Raw genomic sequence first — 15953 nt, 5'->3', positions numbered from 1 at the left:
GACTCATATGCCTGTTGGGCACGCCTCTGAACCCCCATCGAGAGGTCGTCCCGAATCAGCCTTTCAGGAAAGAAGCTATGCTGCCCTCTGCTGGTGTCAACCAATAAGGACATTGAAGAAAGAACAGCTAGTTCCGGTAAATACAACCAGTTTTTATTTAGGCTACATAAATAAAGCCTTTTCGAGCATGGTGAACTATTTATTTATGTATTTGTTTATTTCTTTATCCATTCATTAATCTTCAAGGAAACTGTAATAATATTTGTCCGCGTGCTGTTACGTCATCATCACGCGTCAACGGCACAGTGCTTCTGTCTGACTTGTCTTTCACACGTGAGTAAAACATTGCTTTACAGAAACGATATTATTATACACATTTTTCCACAGAGTAACTTAGCAGTGTGGTTTAGTCATTCTTTAACAGTTTGGGAAACCATCGGGTTTTTTTTTATTTTGGCAACGTTTTCGAGAGTTTGTGTTGTTGTTTGGAGTGCAGCGCGTTAGCATGGACAGTCCCTGTGCCTGTTTGCTTATATGTTTGCATGTTTTAGTCGAACTCCTTCTAAAATAATGACAGCTTTATTTGTGGCCACTTTAATATTATGCAAATATTACCTTTTACCTGTAACAGCTTTTTAAAGTACAGTCTTGATCCGTATATGTTGCTAGGAAAGTGCAAAATAGTTGCAGTTATTTATTGAAACTTGCAAATATGCACGAAAAGAGAGTGTGTGTGCAATGCTAATGAGTTTGAAAGTCAGTATTTCGTATTCTTTAATCCAGCCTGGACCCTGTTAGGCAAGCTTCCTTCTCTCCTTACTTCCTTCTGATGTGCTGACAACGATTTGAACCAAACATTTTTATTCATCACTCCAAAAGTCCTGTTCCTGCTGATCTTTAGTCCCATTCTTGAGTAATATGGTATTCCTCAGTCTGTTCTCCCTGTTTCCCTTCCTTAAGTTTTTTTTTCTAGCCACTCTTTTACTGAAACCATTTCCGATGAGGCTTCAGCATAATCATCATCCATCTCTCAGGTCCTTTGCTGAATTGTTTTTCTTTCCAATTTCTGAAAGACATGACTTTCAGATACTGTTGGCTTGCTGTAGGTAGCTTTTTAGACCTCCCAATGCTTCTTTTGTCCTTAAAATATTCCCTAAATAGTTTTTTATGAGATTTTCTTTGGAGAATCACCTGTTTTTTCTTTGGGAATCACCTTTTCGCTGCACAGATACCATTTTATGCTGGTCAAATTGCGTTATCTTTAGCAGCTGATAATGAAATGTAACCTGTGTAAAACTGATTCTCTGCTAAGTTGTCTTTTATGTTTAGACACAGCGTTGGTTCAACCCTTAAGTTAGGTGTTTTTTGTTTTGTTTTTAATGCTTGAATAACTTGTAGGTCAGTGTTAAGTGTCTTCCTCTGAAAATGGTGAGGTACGAGGACAAATGATTACATAAGCAGCCAGTGTCCAAAAAAAACTTTGGAAGACCTTCAAAGAGCCTGAAGCCCAAAGAGCCTTCGCTCAAGAGCTCTTTAGAAATCACAAGAACATCTGGGTCTGTGGAAGCAAAATATAAAGAAATGAGGGTTTGATCAAGACTTGTGCACAGTACTATATATCTATTGAAGTATAATAATCTGTCTTACTGATAGCAAACATGCAGCAGTGTAATAAGATATGTTATGTAGTTAATTGGTTCACATCTGCTTTTAGAAACTAGCTTTATATTTCACTTGTATCCTCATGTTTAAAGGTTCAAGATATGCTGTCAAAAGCAGAAGAAAAGAAGCCACAGAAAGGCGGAGGAAAGAAGAGGAGGCATCCCGGAGAAGATGGAGGAGGAGAGAGGAAGAGGAGAGAAAGTCCAAAAGGAGAGAAGGGTCAGGGTGGCAAGAAGCGCTTGGACGCCCTCAGTGTGGGCTATTTCCGCCGTGTCGGAGAAAGGCTCAGTGAAGGCTTTGAAGATGATGAGGAGAAAGGTGAGAAAGGTCTTTTTTTCTGGGGATCTGAGTAAAGCACAGGACTGGAACTTTAAATAAGGGGTGCAGCAGAAGGTCACATTACACAGCATGATTCATAAACTTTATCTTTTGAACTTGGCTGCCATAGGGAACAGAAAATCACAGACTAGTGATATGTGGAGCATCCTCTGCTGGCTTTGCTTGGATGAGGTCTGCTGTAGCAGACTTAGACTGTAGAGAAGAAACACATAAGCTGACAATTCATTAAATGCATTTTTTCCCAGGAGTACATTTACTTATTCCATCTTCATAAATCGAATCATTTTTTCACATTTCTTAAACTGCGGGATATTGAGCTGGTCGGTCAAGTATCAGAGGGGGCTGTTAATCAGTTTTAGCTGCTTTGGTGTTAATGGCATTAACAACAGGTGCACTAGAGGGGGAACAATGAGACAAGCCCCAAAACAGGAATGTCTGTACAGGTGACATTTTTCACTAGTTTTGCTTTTGGCTAGGGTCAGTGTCACTGCTGGTAACATGAGGTGATACATGGGCCCTACAGAGGTTACACAGGTAGCCCAACTCCTACAGGATGTCACATCAATACGTGCCATTGCCAGAAGGTTTGCTGTGTCTCCCAGCACAGTGTCAGGAGCATGGAGTAGATTTCATGCGACAGGCAGTTACTCTAGGAGAGCTGGACAGGGCCATAGAAGGTCCTTAAACTATCAGCAGGACCGGCACCTGCTCCTTTGTGCAAGGAGGAACAGGTTGAGCACTGCCAGAGCTACAAAATGTAATTAATTATTATTTTTTGAGCTGTTTATGTATAGTAGATTGAATATTTGTGAGTTTTGAGCACATAATCTGTGCACTGTACACACATGAATTTGGCTGCTTTCCCCTTCAAGGTTGTGTCCTTAAAGTGACCTCAGCATTCATGCTACATTTACACTGGCTCACTTCTTGGAAGTTTTTTTAACCACTTCTACTAAGAGGTTCAGGTTACAGGGAGCCAAATCTTTGTGTAAGTACTGTCTTGGCTGGCCCAAAACCTCCTGTGTTTCCAGTGTTTACTCAGGATGGCACGCACCTCAACTGTTTATGCCAAATGTCCTGTCTCAGCATGTCACAGCCGAACTCCTCTGAACTCTGCTCCTTGCCACATTAGTTTGCTTTTTATTGGTTGATCTCACCTGGTTTACATCACCAGGATGTCCAAAAGAGGATAACAGGAAGTTGAGCCCCACGTGGAGCAAGAACAACTAAAGACAGCTCAAACTCCCCAGATTCACGGTACACTGGTGCCATGAATCAGGGCCCAAAACAAGAGAGGTTTGATTATTTAAATAACAAACTAGAAGATAATTGGTGGTGGGTTCAATAAGTTAATTGAATGTATTTTCACACAAAGCTTGGTCCAGACTGTGGAGGTCGCTCAGAAGCTGTGTTCTTGTGCTTTCTGACTGATTAATTTCTGCATTCCCACAAACGACCATCTGTTGGAGGAATTAGCTGACCACCATCAGTGCGAACATCTTCAGCTCTGCTCTGCCACAGAGCCGATGGTGAATGCGACACATAAATCACCTCCAGCCTTTCCAGCTGCTTATGTAGCGAAGCAGATGTCAGGTTTATTTACTAGCATTAGATCTGCTGTCATGTGTATATAATAAAGAAAAAGAGGAGAAAGAAGAGAGAAGCCTGAATTGGAAAATGGTTTCAATCTGTGATTGATCGCCCTGTCCGTTTTATTTTTATTTTTTAATCTCTATTTAATACAGTACCCACCACTACTTCATACCAAAGATGCCCACTGTGTTTTATGCTAATTAATTCATTGTGTTGACAAGTGATGTGTTGGTACTTTGTGTGTTTCTGAAGCAAAATCCTCCATTAAGTAATTGCTTTAAGAAAAACTGCCTGGAGCTGGATATAACCGTCTCTTGCACTGACCTCGACTTATTCACGTCATGCACTGATTTTAAATGACTGCTCATTGCACGTCCATTGCATCATTTTACCTTAAACATAACAAACAGGTTCCTCTCCCTCCTTCCATTATATTTCTGCTTTTAACTCCAGCAGCTTTCTTCTCTGTTTATACTCACCCCGTCTCTCACAGAGATGTTTGTGGAGAATGTCCTCACGGAAGTAAAAGGTAAAGCGGCCTTGGTGGCGACAGATCGGACCGGAAGCATCACTCTGCAGCGGCTGCTCCCGCTGTCCAGCCCCCAGCAGGTCGGGGAGGTGCTGGCTGAACTGGGTGGAGAATCGGGCTCCGAGTTTAAGGCGGTTTCTTGTGACCGGTGTGGAGGCCATGTCGTGGAGAGCGCAGTCAGACAGATGTCCAGGTGGATGGGTAAGTTCACACAAGTGTAAGTTTGCTTTACAAGTGAAATATCAATTCAGCTTCAGTTTAGTTTTATTTACACAGCTGTAAATGACAAAATCAGTAACTTCAAAGTGATTTATATTGTAAGGTAATGACCAACCTAACTCCTGGTGGGACTCTGTCCTTTTTAGAGTCCTCAGAGAAGGAATCATCTCCGCCCACAGAGGAGGAGGGAGAAGAAAGCTGTGGCCTGTTGGAGGCTCAGGTGTTGTCTTTCAGTCAGGTGGTGAGGGACAACGCTGCCGAGTTCATCAGACATGTTCACGGCTCACACGTGGTCCGCACGCTTTTACACGTGCTGGGAGGCTGCCTCGGACCACCTCGCACCGAAACCCGTCCAGGTAAATGCACGCAGACACACACTCACGCTTGTATGAAAAAATGAAGATTTTTAGTGGATACTTTTTCCCATTTAATTAATTAAACAAAACACTCAAAAACAACTACCCCTGAAGGTTATAGTTGTAGGGCGTCGTATTGAAAAAATAAAAAGTGTGTTGCACTGCTCGTTCACTTGATTTTATATTACACTTGATTTGGTTTCTTGAGATATTTTTTCAAGGTCAACTTTGATCTTGGGTGCAAACAGTGAAGGTCTGGATCAAATCCTTAGCCAACCTAGGTGCTCACGCCCCTCATTGCTGTCTATTTCCATAAAAAATTATGGGTAATATAAAATCTTTGCTGCTTTTCACACTTGGTGTGACCTTGACCTTGAGCTGATTTTCACAAAATTGAATCAGCTCGAGCTGTTATTGGTACCTACCATCACACAAACTTCAATACAAGAGCGGTAAATTTAGGTCAAAGTAATGAGTGATATCACAAACTAACCACCTCCTATCATCAGTTTAAATTTGCTCTTTACATAAATACATTTATATGCATATGCAACTGTACATACTGCAGCCCACCCGCAGTACATTAACGGCCTATCATGGGGCTCCAGCCCTCACTTTGGGAATCCCTGTACTAAAATGTGCAGCAACAGAGAACCGTGTTTGGTTGTTAGACCTCCAACAGTGACAAGCAACTTTATGCTGTTTTCTGAGCAGTTCCACAGCAGGATGCTCCTATCTTTTTTTCAGGCCATGTTAGGTGGGAAAACAAACAAACAAACAAACAAGCCGAAAAATATAAATGACTAAACTAACCGAGCACTCAAAGCACTTTTTATTATTCACCCTGTTAAACGCACATTTGTACAAGTGCTTTTTTCTGTGCCTAAACACCTTTACTTAACATTCACACACACACACTCACCCTCCAGCGGATACGCATGCAGACTGGAGGAGCCAGAGATCAAACCATTATATATTCTGGATAATCCTCTGGTCTGACTTCTAGATCATAATGATCATAATTTGGAAACAGGACTTCATGTTTAAGGTGTTCACATATGTCCTGCCAAAGGCCAGTTTTCCCATAGATTCTATAGAAACAGTCTTTTTGTAACCCAGGTACCCCTGTTAACCAATAAAATAATGGAGATTGAAAGCACTTAGCTGTTGGTAGGATTGTGTTTTCAGGCCTGGAAGCTACATCCATTATTTCACCCATGATGAGTAGAATAAGCCGGTGTCCATGTTTTTTTTGTTTTTTTTGTGATCTTTATGTTTTGTCCAATTAGCAGCACATAAAGTATGCCAAGTTAACCTCTAGATGTTCCACTTTGCAAGATACCCATGCAGGCACAGGCTGTTAAAACTGTAATACGACACCAAAGAACACGTGAAATACGATTATTCTCTGCCAGGTTCTGTAGCGATCCAGCTTGCTTTATTTGTTAGCTTTAGAGATAATGAGATCCCCAGGAAGCACAAGTCAAAAAGAATCTAAATACACATGCATAATGCGTGTATGCTAAGAGCTGACTGAGTTATGACTCAGAGAAAAAGAGCAAATTATGATACAAATTGCAGCAATTGGCTGAGAAGGCATGTAGAGTAGCTTAATTGGCAACACTGGCACTAGCTGACATTTTCTATACAGAGAAAGAGCTTTCGGTTCACCCTACGAAAAAAAGCAATTTCTCCCATTTGGCCCGATGTCTCACTTCAGTTTCTTTTTCTGCAAGATGTAACAGAAGAAAAATAAAGCTCTTGATCTGCTGGCTTTGTCAGTGCACTTTTCTTTTGAGACTATGTCAGGACCTTTATGCCAAGAGGTATATTCTTCTTCTTCTTCTTCTTCTTTGTGTTTTCTCTGTTCATATTCTTGTTTTTAACCAGGAGGAAAAGAGCGGAGCATCCCTCCTCAGCTGACAGACTTTGAAATTCCCACTTCCTTCTGGTATGAGCTTAAAGATCTTACAGAGACCTTGATGGAAAACATTAATTGTAAGTCATCTTTCATAAAATAATTGGTGGTTTTATTATTATTTTGGAATTTAACTGTTGTTGTATGATAGATGTTTTAAGTAGGTCATTAAAAAAAGAAAGCAGCAGTGTTGCCTCCCTCTTCCTGTGCTCTCCTGACTCTTGTAACATTTTTCTGGGAATCTGAAACCATAGAAGCTGTTTTTGAATGCAGGGGAGGATTTGGAGTAAAGTCAAAGGGGAATCGCCTAAAGGCAGTCTTGAACAGAACGCTGACCAGCATGTGTTTAGAATTTATGTGCTCAATTCAAATTCTTGCAGTCGTAATATCAAAACAAAATGAAATGGGCAGTAAATAAAGTGAGGGCAAATGCACACGCTGCAGAGAAGCCTAAGTGGCTTTTAGTAGAGCTCTGTGTCAGAAAGAAATGCTGTTTAGTCCAGTTTTTCCATTAGTTAACGTGCACACACACACACACACAGTCTCTGATTGAAACTATAGGCTTTAAACTGTAAGCCATTAATTTGACAGAGCAATGGTGGAATCTGGCACAGCAGACGCAGTTTAGCAGGCATTGTAACATAAATTGAATTAAAATGAGATATTAAATACAGTGTGGCTCCAATGCACGTTCAGTTTTCTGCGTTTGGTGAATTTATTTTTTTTAATGTCAGTGTGAGTTGAGTGATCAGAATTTTTTATTTGTCTATAATTTGAGGGAACAGAGTTGCAGTCGAAAGTTTGAACACATTCATGAGTTTCTGTCATTTATTTCACAATTTTCTGTCATTTGGCAAAAAACCCAAAGGTGGATAATTAAACATAACATGTATGGAATTGTGTAGTAAACATTATGTGTAACTTCCTGTAGACTTCAGCATTTCCCTTTAAATGTATTTCCTATGTTCCAGCTGTCACACCAGGCTAACAAATATAGCTGGTGTCAACAAATACAACATCTCTAATGGCTAAACAATAAAAACAAAAATATAGCTCAGTGCAAAATGACATTTATGTATCTCCTGAAAATCTGGGAAGGGTTATAAGGCCATTTCCAAGCAATTTAGAGTCCATCGCTCTGCAGGGAGAAGGATTATTCACAAGTGGAAAACATTCAAGGCATTCTTCCCAGGAGAGGATTCCCAGCAAATTCACCCCAAGTTTAGACTGCAATGCTCAAAGGAAATGCGAAAAAACAAAACGAACAACAAAACCCAGGAGCTACATTTCAGACACGACGGGCCACAGTTAAGATGTTAAATGTTAACATTCATGAGTGCACAGGTAGAAAAAGACTGAACAAGTATGGCTTGTTTGGAAGGATTGCCAAGACACAAAGCCTGTTCTCTCTAAAAAGAACAGGAGGTACCCACCAGGAGTGTTTTTGTTTTCTTTTGCAGCCTGCAGCTATTTTTTTAATCTGCAGTTCTTCGAATGACCACTTGAGGCTGTAATCCATCCTTTCTTTTCGAGGATAATTGCTTAATAGCTGCGATTAAATAAACCCTCCTGCATTAATTAAATTAGTCTGGTACAAAAAGCAATTTTATTTTCTAATTCTTCTCCTTCATAACTGTATGGAATTAGGTTTATTCTTATTCATTCATTTACCCATTGGGATATTTTAAAGAGAAATTATGAAAAAACTTCAGATGAGTGCTTGCTTCCAATTTTTTTTGACTGGTACTATTTCTTTAAAAATGTGGCCTCGATCACATTTTGCAGTTGTAGTGAAAGAAGAGTGTTTCAGTCTTATGATGGCCTCTCCTCTGGGTGGACCTACCTGTGGAAATGCTGCAAACATGCAACAGTGAATATTGTGTATTTTGTTAAGGCCGTTAGTACATAACACCTGCTTGTGTATGCAGTTTTACTCTTGTACTGCTGGTGGCAGTCACACACTTGCAAAGACGGGGAATACTACTACTACACAATGTTAAAGTATTTACACACAGTGTGTTTCAGTGTGGAAGCATCTTTTGTTTCGTTCATGACAGGGCACCTTTGTACTGGCAGGAAGTCTCAACGGTGCTTCTTCTCTTTGTAGTAAGTGTGACTGACGCTGTTGCCAGCGCAGTGTTCCAGACCATGCTGACTGTGTGTCACAGAAAACGGCCCAAACTCTGCAAACAGCTCCTCCGGCGCATCATGGAATACCTGACGAGTCGCAGCGCTGCTCCTGGAGTTAGGTAAGAGGCCAAAGTTTGCGTTTGTGAACCATTGAGTGTTTTTTCTTTCTTTATTTTTAAGAATGTTGTGTGACTTTTATTTCCCCGTAGTCCGCTTCTAGTCTTTCTGAAGGACCAGGCCTCCAGTCGCCTCATAGAGACCATCATACAGCTGTCCCACAAGCCACTTCTCCGCGGGCTCTACAAAAACCATCTCAAGGGCCAGCTGGTTGACCTCGCCCTCCATCCCATCGCCAACTTTCCCATCCAGAGGCTAACAGCAGCATCTGCCAAATACAAACTGGTAGGTCACACCTTGTGATTGAGAACGTGGGAGGGGTGATTTGCTGGAGATTTTCTCACTGGCTTCCTGGTGTCGTTCCTTTTTCCACAGTTCATGAGAATATTTGACGAGCTGGTGGAGGGAGTGGAGGCGATCTTGGCCGCAGGTCACATGGGTGTGATAGTTCAGCTGGCAGAGAGCTGCGCAGAAAGTGAAGAGAGGCAGGATGAGATGATGCAATGCCTCCTCAATGTAAGCTTAAAAGAGGGTTTGTTGTTGAAGTGCAGGCCCACGTGGGCCCTGAGTGATTAGAACAACCTTCTTTTCATTTATCCCTGTGTTATGATTGGTGTTGATGGAGCATAACAACTACTTCATGTTTGATTTGTGGATAATGAAGCCCTGTCGATGTGTTGCCTCCCAGGCTTTCCACTGCGCTGAGCCTGGCTCTAGACACGTCGCCTGCCTCCCTCTCTTCATGTCTCTGCTCACCTATGAGGTGTACTACCACTCTGACACTGCAGAGGGCAACATAAGCACGGAGGTAAACAGCTGGGAGGAAAAACATTTGTTTGATTGTAATTGTAGTCTTGGCGTTTCAGCTGGTCTAACAGTGCAGCGCTGCACCAAAATACATGTTTCATCAGTTGTCAGGGTTTTTTCTAGATCCCACTGACCTCCATATGTTACCACGGATCCCGGCTGGTCCAGGCACTGGCTAAATTCAAGGAGCGCTCACTCCTCCTCAGCAGCCTGCGCACTCTGAGCCCTTCGGACCTGGTCAGTATGGCTACTGACCCCTCAGGCAGCCACGTCCTCCAGGCCCTAATCACCACATCCAGTGACAAGGGCAGGGGGAAGATCCTAAAGAGACTTGAGGTATGTGATGCTTAATTCAGAAAGCAAAATGACTTCAAGTATTACATGTGTAAGTTTTAATGATCATTCTCTTTCCGTATCACGCTCTTTGTTGTTTCAGGGTCAGTACGTCCAGATGGCCTGCTCCAGGTTGGGCAGCCGGGTACTCGAAGCCGTGTGGAACAGCTCTTCAGTCGGTCAGAGGCAAAGTATCGCACAGGAACTAGGTAATAATGACAAACATTCTCTCTCAGAATCCCACTTTTCCTGTGACTCACTTCCCTATTCATGACTTCTGTTCCTGTCTCTCCTCCCCTTCTCAGTTCCAAGTGAAAGCCAGCTGAGGTCAGATCAGTTTGCTCGTCACGTGTGGGCCAAATTTGCTCTCTCCCACTTTGCACACAGAAGAGCCCACTGGCAGGAAATTCAGACGGGCGAGTCCAAGAAGCGGAAGCTTTTCAGTGACATTCTTGAATGACAAGTGCATATTTGTGAAGAATTGGTTTGTTGTGATTTTTTTTATGTAAATAAAAATAAAATCTGAAAACATCTGTGTGTGTGCTGAATTAAAGTTTAGTTTTACCCAATGTATGCTATGGATTGTATGAATCAGCCTGACCTGTAGGGGGCACTGTAGGATAATGTATCATTTTAGGATTCATCCCATGGATGAGGTCTTCAGTTAACTAGAGCAACATTAGTTTAAATGTGTGAGCACGCAAGGCCCTTTTTAACATATTTTTAGTGTGTTGCTTAGTGTTTTTGCTATGGTGTTGCTGAATAGTTACTGAATCCCCCTTATTTACACATAAACTAGGCACACAAATCATAAACAGGTAAAAGGGGTTTTGTTAGATTGGGGATGTAACAAAGAAAAGGAGTCAGATTCAAGGCATTTGTTAAAAAGCACCACCACCCACCAGTGAGTCTGACAATGAAATACATCTTAATCTTGAGCTCATCTAAATGTCATCTTTCCTCAGGATTCTTTCATGGAAATGCAAACAAATTCAGGCAGTTAGAAAATTGCTCAGTGCCTCAGCAGCGGGCAGGTTTTGTTGTTGGAGACACTTTTATTGATCATAAATTGATTTGAAGGAGGAAAGTCTTTATTTGGGAAGAGCTTCTCTTCTGAGAAGAATCACAGTCACATCTTTCACTTGTCCTTTTAATCCATCTTATGAAACAAAGACTCAAAATACAGATGATAAAAATGGGCTAATTATTAAGGCGTTTCCAAAAGTAGCCCAGTAAAGGAACTTGACTAAGTCACGATTTATGGCAGACTGATTTGTTGTGATGGGATTTCCGGCTCTTTTTAGAGCTCTTTTTGGTTCGGCTCACTAAAAAGAGCCGGCTCTTTCGGCTCCGAACCGGCTCTTCAGGTTGTTTTGTTGCTTTAATTAATTTATTATTAACAATAATATAAAATTATACACAAAAGGAATTACTAATGTAAAAAAGTGGTTTTATTTATATATGTTTATATATAAATATATGCGGTGGCCCCTAGAGACAAAACACGTACAAACTCCAAAAAGCACGTACAAACTCAAATTCATTTCTAGCATGAACTGAACTTCCAAAACAGAGCTGCCTAGATCACTTAAATTACACAATTGAAAGCATGAAAGCATATGTGTATTGTTTGTGTATTTATACACAAGCATTCATATATAGTCAAATAATAAAAAAATAAATAAATGTTCATTTACCTGGTATTGACCCTGTGCACGAGAAAATACTAACTTCCTTGTTTGAGACCGGATGTGGGGTTGTACATTTCCGGTAGCTTTACTTTGCGGTCAATCGCTACTGCAAAGATATACTCCAAAATCATGTCCCAAACTCGAAAACGGAAAGATTGCGTTAAGTTACAAAGAGCAGAAGGTGGGAACACTCACCACTGTTGTGTCATAAAAAATCTAATGATCAATTTTGACGTTTAAAGAGTTTAGATCGATCAGTTGTTTACATCACTCAACACAAGCAGAACTGCATCACTGCATGCAGAAGACACATCGTCCACATTCAGAAGCACATCTCTGTATAGTGACTGGTCTTATGATTTAAACAGGCAAATGTTCAGCATTCAAACTACAGGTGAAGAATAGTCAAACCAGATGTTTCCCCCATTGTGTCGATATCAGCTAGTCAAGTACACACCTACACAGCATGTTAACAAACCGTGAAAAAAAGCCACACAAAAAATGAATGATTGCTGGTAACGGTTTCTATACATTAGTATTTACGAAGGGTATGTTGTGACTTACCTTCAAAATTACAGCGGTCCCTCGCTAATAACGCGGTTCACCTTTCACCTCGCTGTTTCGCAGATTTTTTCGTGCAAGTTTGCAGGCTTATTTTTACATCACATTGTCCTGTGTCCTGATTGCTGCAGACGATCCCCTCCGTGACGTCTCCCCTGTACAATACAGAATCTCTGCATCGATCGCTAGCAGTGTGACTGAAGTGCAGTACTGTATGTCCACGATGTCCACGACATGTTTTGCACCGTCAAAAAATAAAATTGGCTACTTGATTTCACCTATCGCTGGTTATTTTTAGAACATAACACCCGCGATAAACGAGGGACAGCTGAGAAATATAACATTTGAATCCATTTTCTCTTTTGCCCTGAGGCACGGGGAAAAATATCAACAAGTCGATGAACATCATTTACAGATATATTGGGTAAATGCCTGAGACATCTATAGAAATGTAAATCGCCACTTGATTCATTCACTTGCTTAACTTGTTTTGGACCGTAAACCAGGCGCGAATAGGACACCGGAAACAAAGCTCCCCACAGGAGTTTCTGCACCGGAAGTAGCATATGCTAATGTGCACATAGTCAATTACCACACACCAAATCCGGTCGTTGGTACTTGCTGGCTTGTGTAGCCACTAGGTAACAAAAGTTCAACACTGCCCCTAGCATCCTGGAGCACTTCTGTTGTCTTTTGTACGTGTTTTGGAGTTTGTACGTGCTTTGTCTGTAGGGGCCACCGTAAATATACTTTTATTTATTCACTCCACATAAAATGTAATAAATAAATCATATAATACAAAAATCAACTATTCACATTTCATCTTTTAACTATTTAAATTTTCAGCTTTTTCCTTTTACAAATTTAAAGTGAAACAACACAAAGCACTGCAAACCACAACACAATTAAATATAAATTATAATATGAAAACAAAAAGAAGATGCATATTATCTGTCATATGGACCTGCATGAATAAATTTTCTGAATCCTTTATCATCCGCAACTGAAAATAGTTGTGGATGATTACTATACCTTTCTAATGTGATGTTGTTGTCCCTGGCTCTCTTTCTCTGTCTCTCCCTCCTGCTCTGTTCCTGTGCTACTGAGTGTAACTACCGCCCCTCCCCCTCTTCCCAGCTTAAAGCACAAGGCTCGCATGCTGAGTGAAGCGGAAAAAAAGTGCGAGAGAGAGGGTGAGAGAGAGAAAAAAAAAACACGGCTCGCGATAAGGAGCCGGCTCCCGTCGTTCACGTCAAAGACCCGACTCTAAGAGCCATTTCGTTCGTGACCGACCCATCACTACTGATTTGATATATCCAGATATTTTGATAGATCCTGTATACATCCATTTAGCAATCTAGGGTTGCACGCGTATATATATTTTGAGATGCGTATATTTGACTTCACAAATACATAAGTCACTTGAACCAAAGAGAGTGATATTACCAGCAGTAAAGACCTGGTTATATCATTAATGTGTATATTCTTTGTGCGCTTGTTAGCTTCTATGTTACTTTTTCCAACAGGCTAACATGTGTCGTATAACATCAAGCGAACTGTATTTCCAGATACTGTAGCAAAATGCTTTTTCAAAAATAAAACTATAAGAAAACTATTTTGCTTACGTAGCAAAAAAATACACAAAAATAACTAGCTAAGGTAATAGAGAAAACACTCGGAACCACAAATGCTAATAGTAGTGCTGCATTCATAGAGAGTATAAAACCATAAATAGTTTAAGAAAAAGATGCTAGTACTGAAGAAAAATTAAGCTAGCACTAGCATTAAGTATTAGCATAATTAGCATTAAGCGCCTCAAACCTGCATTTTATTTGGCCACCAGATGGCGATAGCTGTGGTTGTAAAAAGACTTCTGGTCCTATAGAAGTATATGAGAAAACAGGTTTCTGTAAACAGTTTCCTTTTGATTTTACCCTGTAACTCATTTTGTGTCATATGAAATAAAAAGTTGCTTTTATTTAATCAACGTTGGCCATACTGTGCTGTAAAATGGAGAATTAGCTGTGGTATGAAACCGCATGCTCATTGGCTAATGACCTGTCAATCACAAGCCGTTAGCCAATGAACGCGTGGTTTCACAGCCAGAGCAGCCCTTTTCATCACATCCATTTCTTTTGCAACCAAGATGGAGATGGTGGAAACGCTCACATTTCACATCGGGACTTCAGAAATCAGTGGGGGGAGATCACAGTAGCTATATCAGTCTTTTACGTCCACATGAATCCAAGTTCTATGGAGTTTGCTGTTATTAGTAGAGAAATAGTCCTGTGGATTTCAGTTAGCTAAAATTAAACCTAATCTTAGCACAATAATGCTAAGCTAAGTTTCAAATGCCCATGAAAGTAAAGACAACATTGAGAACAGATCTACTCAGCTCCTTTAACTTCCTAAGCCCCGAACTCTTCCACTGCATGCATTTTTATTTCTCTTTGATATTTGGGCATATTGGGACCCGATAAATGTAAAAACAAAGGATTACCTGATTTTTTTGTTTCTAAGAAAAATGAGAGCCACATATGAGGATATTCATTTAAAATTTTGATAGAACAGTAGCAGTATAATGTCCTCGTAAGTGGATATCAGGCCCTTGTAGAGCAAAATTGAGTATTCTGGTCTAGACAACCCAAAATGTGATCTCCACATATGTGGACGCCAGGTCCTAGGAGGTTAAAGTGAATGATTTATAGCAGTGATTGATAAATAAATAAACTTGCTCTAGTTCTACAGAGTGAATCTTTTTTAGGGTTGCCATATTTTGCAACACACGGCTTTGCTTACACGTTTTGACCTGCTATTAATCCACATTACTGAAAATGTGGGGAGCACTGTGTGGGGAATTCAGCGCATAATGAGGTTGTTATTACAATCCCCTGGCCTTATTGTTCACCGCAGCTTTGACCAAAACAGTTTTCACTACATCAGCGGGAGATAGTCAGGCTATCGTCTGGCTCATCCTCACTCCTTTTGTTGCGTTTTGGTTATCGTAGCTCTGCGAATGTATTATCGGCTCTGTGCACTCATGAGACAAAGCAGAAAAACAATGACCTTTGAGCTACAATGAGCCATTGCTCCTTGAAAATAAATCACATGAATTCCCCAGAGATGCAGCAATGCCACTTAGTGCCCTGCCATACCAGTGTTGCGGGCATCTCTGCAGCCTCCACATGTCCCAGTCCCGGTTACCATCATTACCCCCTTGCTTACATGCCCATACCAACATATCAGGGAAATATGCTCCTTATTAGTTATGCACAGCACTTACTGAAAATAGTCTATCTGTGGTGCAAAGTGAGGAGTAAGTTTGACAGCCTTTCTCTGGCACGCAGTAGGTGGTGTTTCGTCTTTTAAGCTCCCTGTCTTCCTTGCTCCCGAGAAGTATTCTTTTTCCCGAAAATCACAGTAAATGCCCACAGAATGAGTCAGCGACAGAAATACAGAGAGAGGGAGGATATCTGTCACGATTTAAGAGACTGATATACTGTCAGTGAAACAAATTCTATCATATTTTCCTTTTCTTTTTCGTTGAGAGATTCTGTACGGCTGTCAAATATCTGACAGCTATCTGACCTGTTTAAAATGCCATAAAATCTGTTCTGCGTCTTCTCTTCTGAGAGACACGTTGCACAGTCATTTTGAAGGGCCATCCAGCGTGTGCGCGTGCTTATCACCATCTATTT

General features: G+C 40.9%; 1 protein-coding gene across 1 annotated transcript; it reads left to right on the top strand.

The window, feature by feature from the left end:
• The first annotated feature begins 226 nt into the window (after positions 1-226).
• Positions 227-10477, top strand: nop9 (NOP9 nucleolar protein). Its single transcript, XM_006802731.3, has 12 exons — positions 227-333; positions 1755-1980; positions 4088-4324; positions 4489-4698; positions 6589-6696; positions 8724-8865; positions 8956-9148; positions 9239-9379; positions 9552-9671; positions 9794-10006; positions 10107-10212; positions 10309-10477. Exons 2-12 carry the CDS (start codon positions 1764-1766, stop codon positions 10461-10463), a joined length of 1842 nt encoding a protein of 613 aa, XP_006802794.2. The 5' UTR covers positions 227-333; positions 1755-1763; the 3' UTR covers positions 10464-10477.
• Positions 10478-15953: the final 5476 nt, after the last annotated feature.

Source organism: Neolamprologus brichardi, chromosome 18, assembly GCF_056152115.1.
Source record: "Neolamprologus brichardi isolate AB-2024 chromosome 18, ASM5615211v1, whole genome shotgun sequence".
Classification (NCBI taxonomy): Eukaryota; Metazoa; Chordata; class Actinopteri; order Cichliformes; family Cichlidae; genus Neolamprologus; species Neolamprologus brichardi.
The sequence above is the reverse complement of the archived record's forward strand: the minus strand, read 5'-3'. Positions and strand labels throughout refer to the sequence as shown.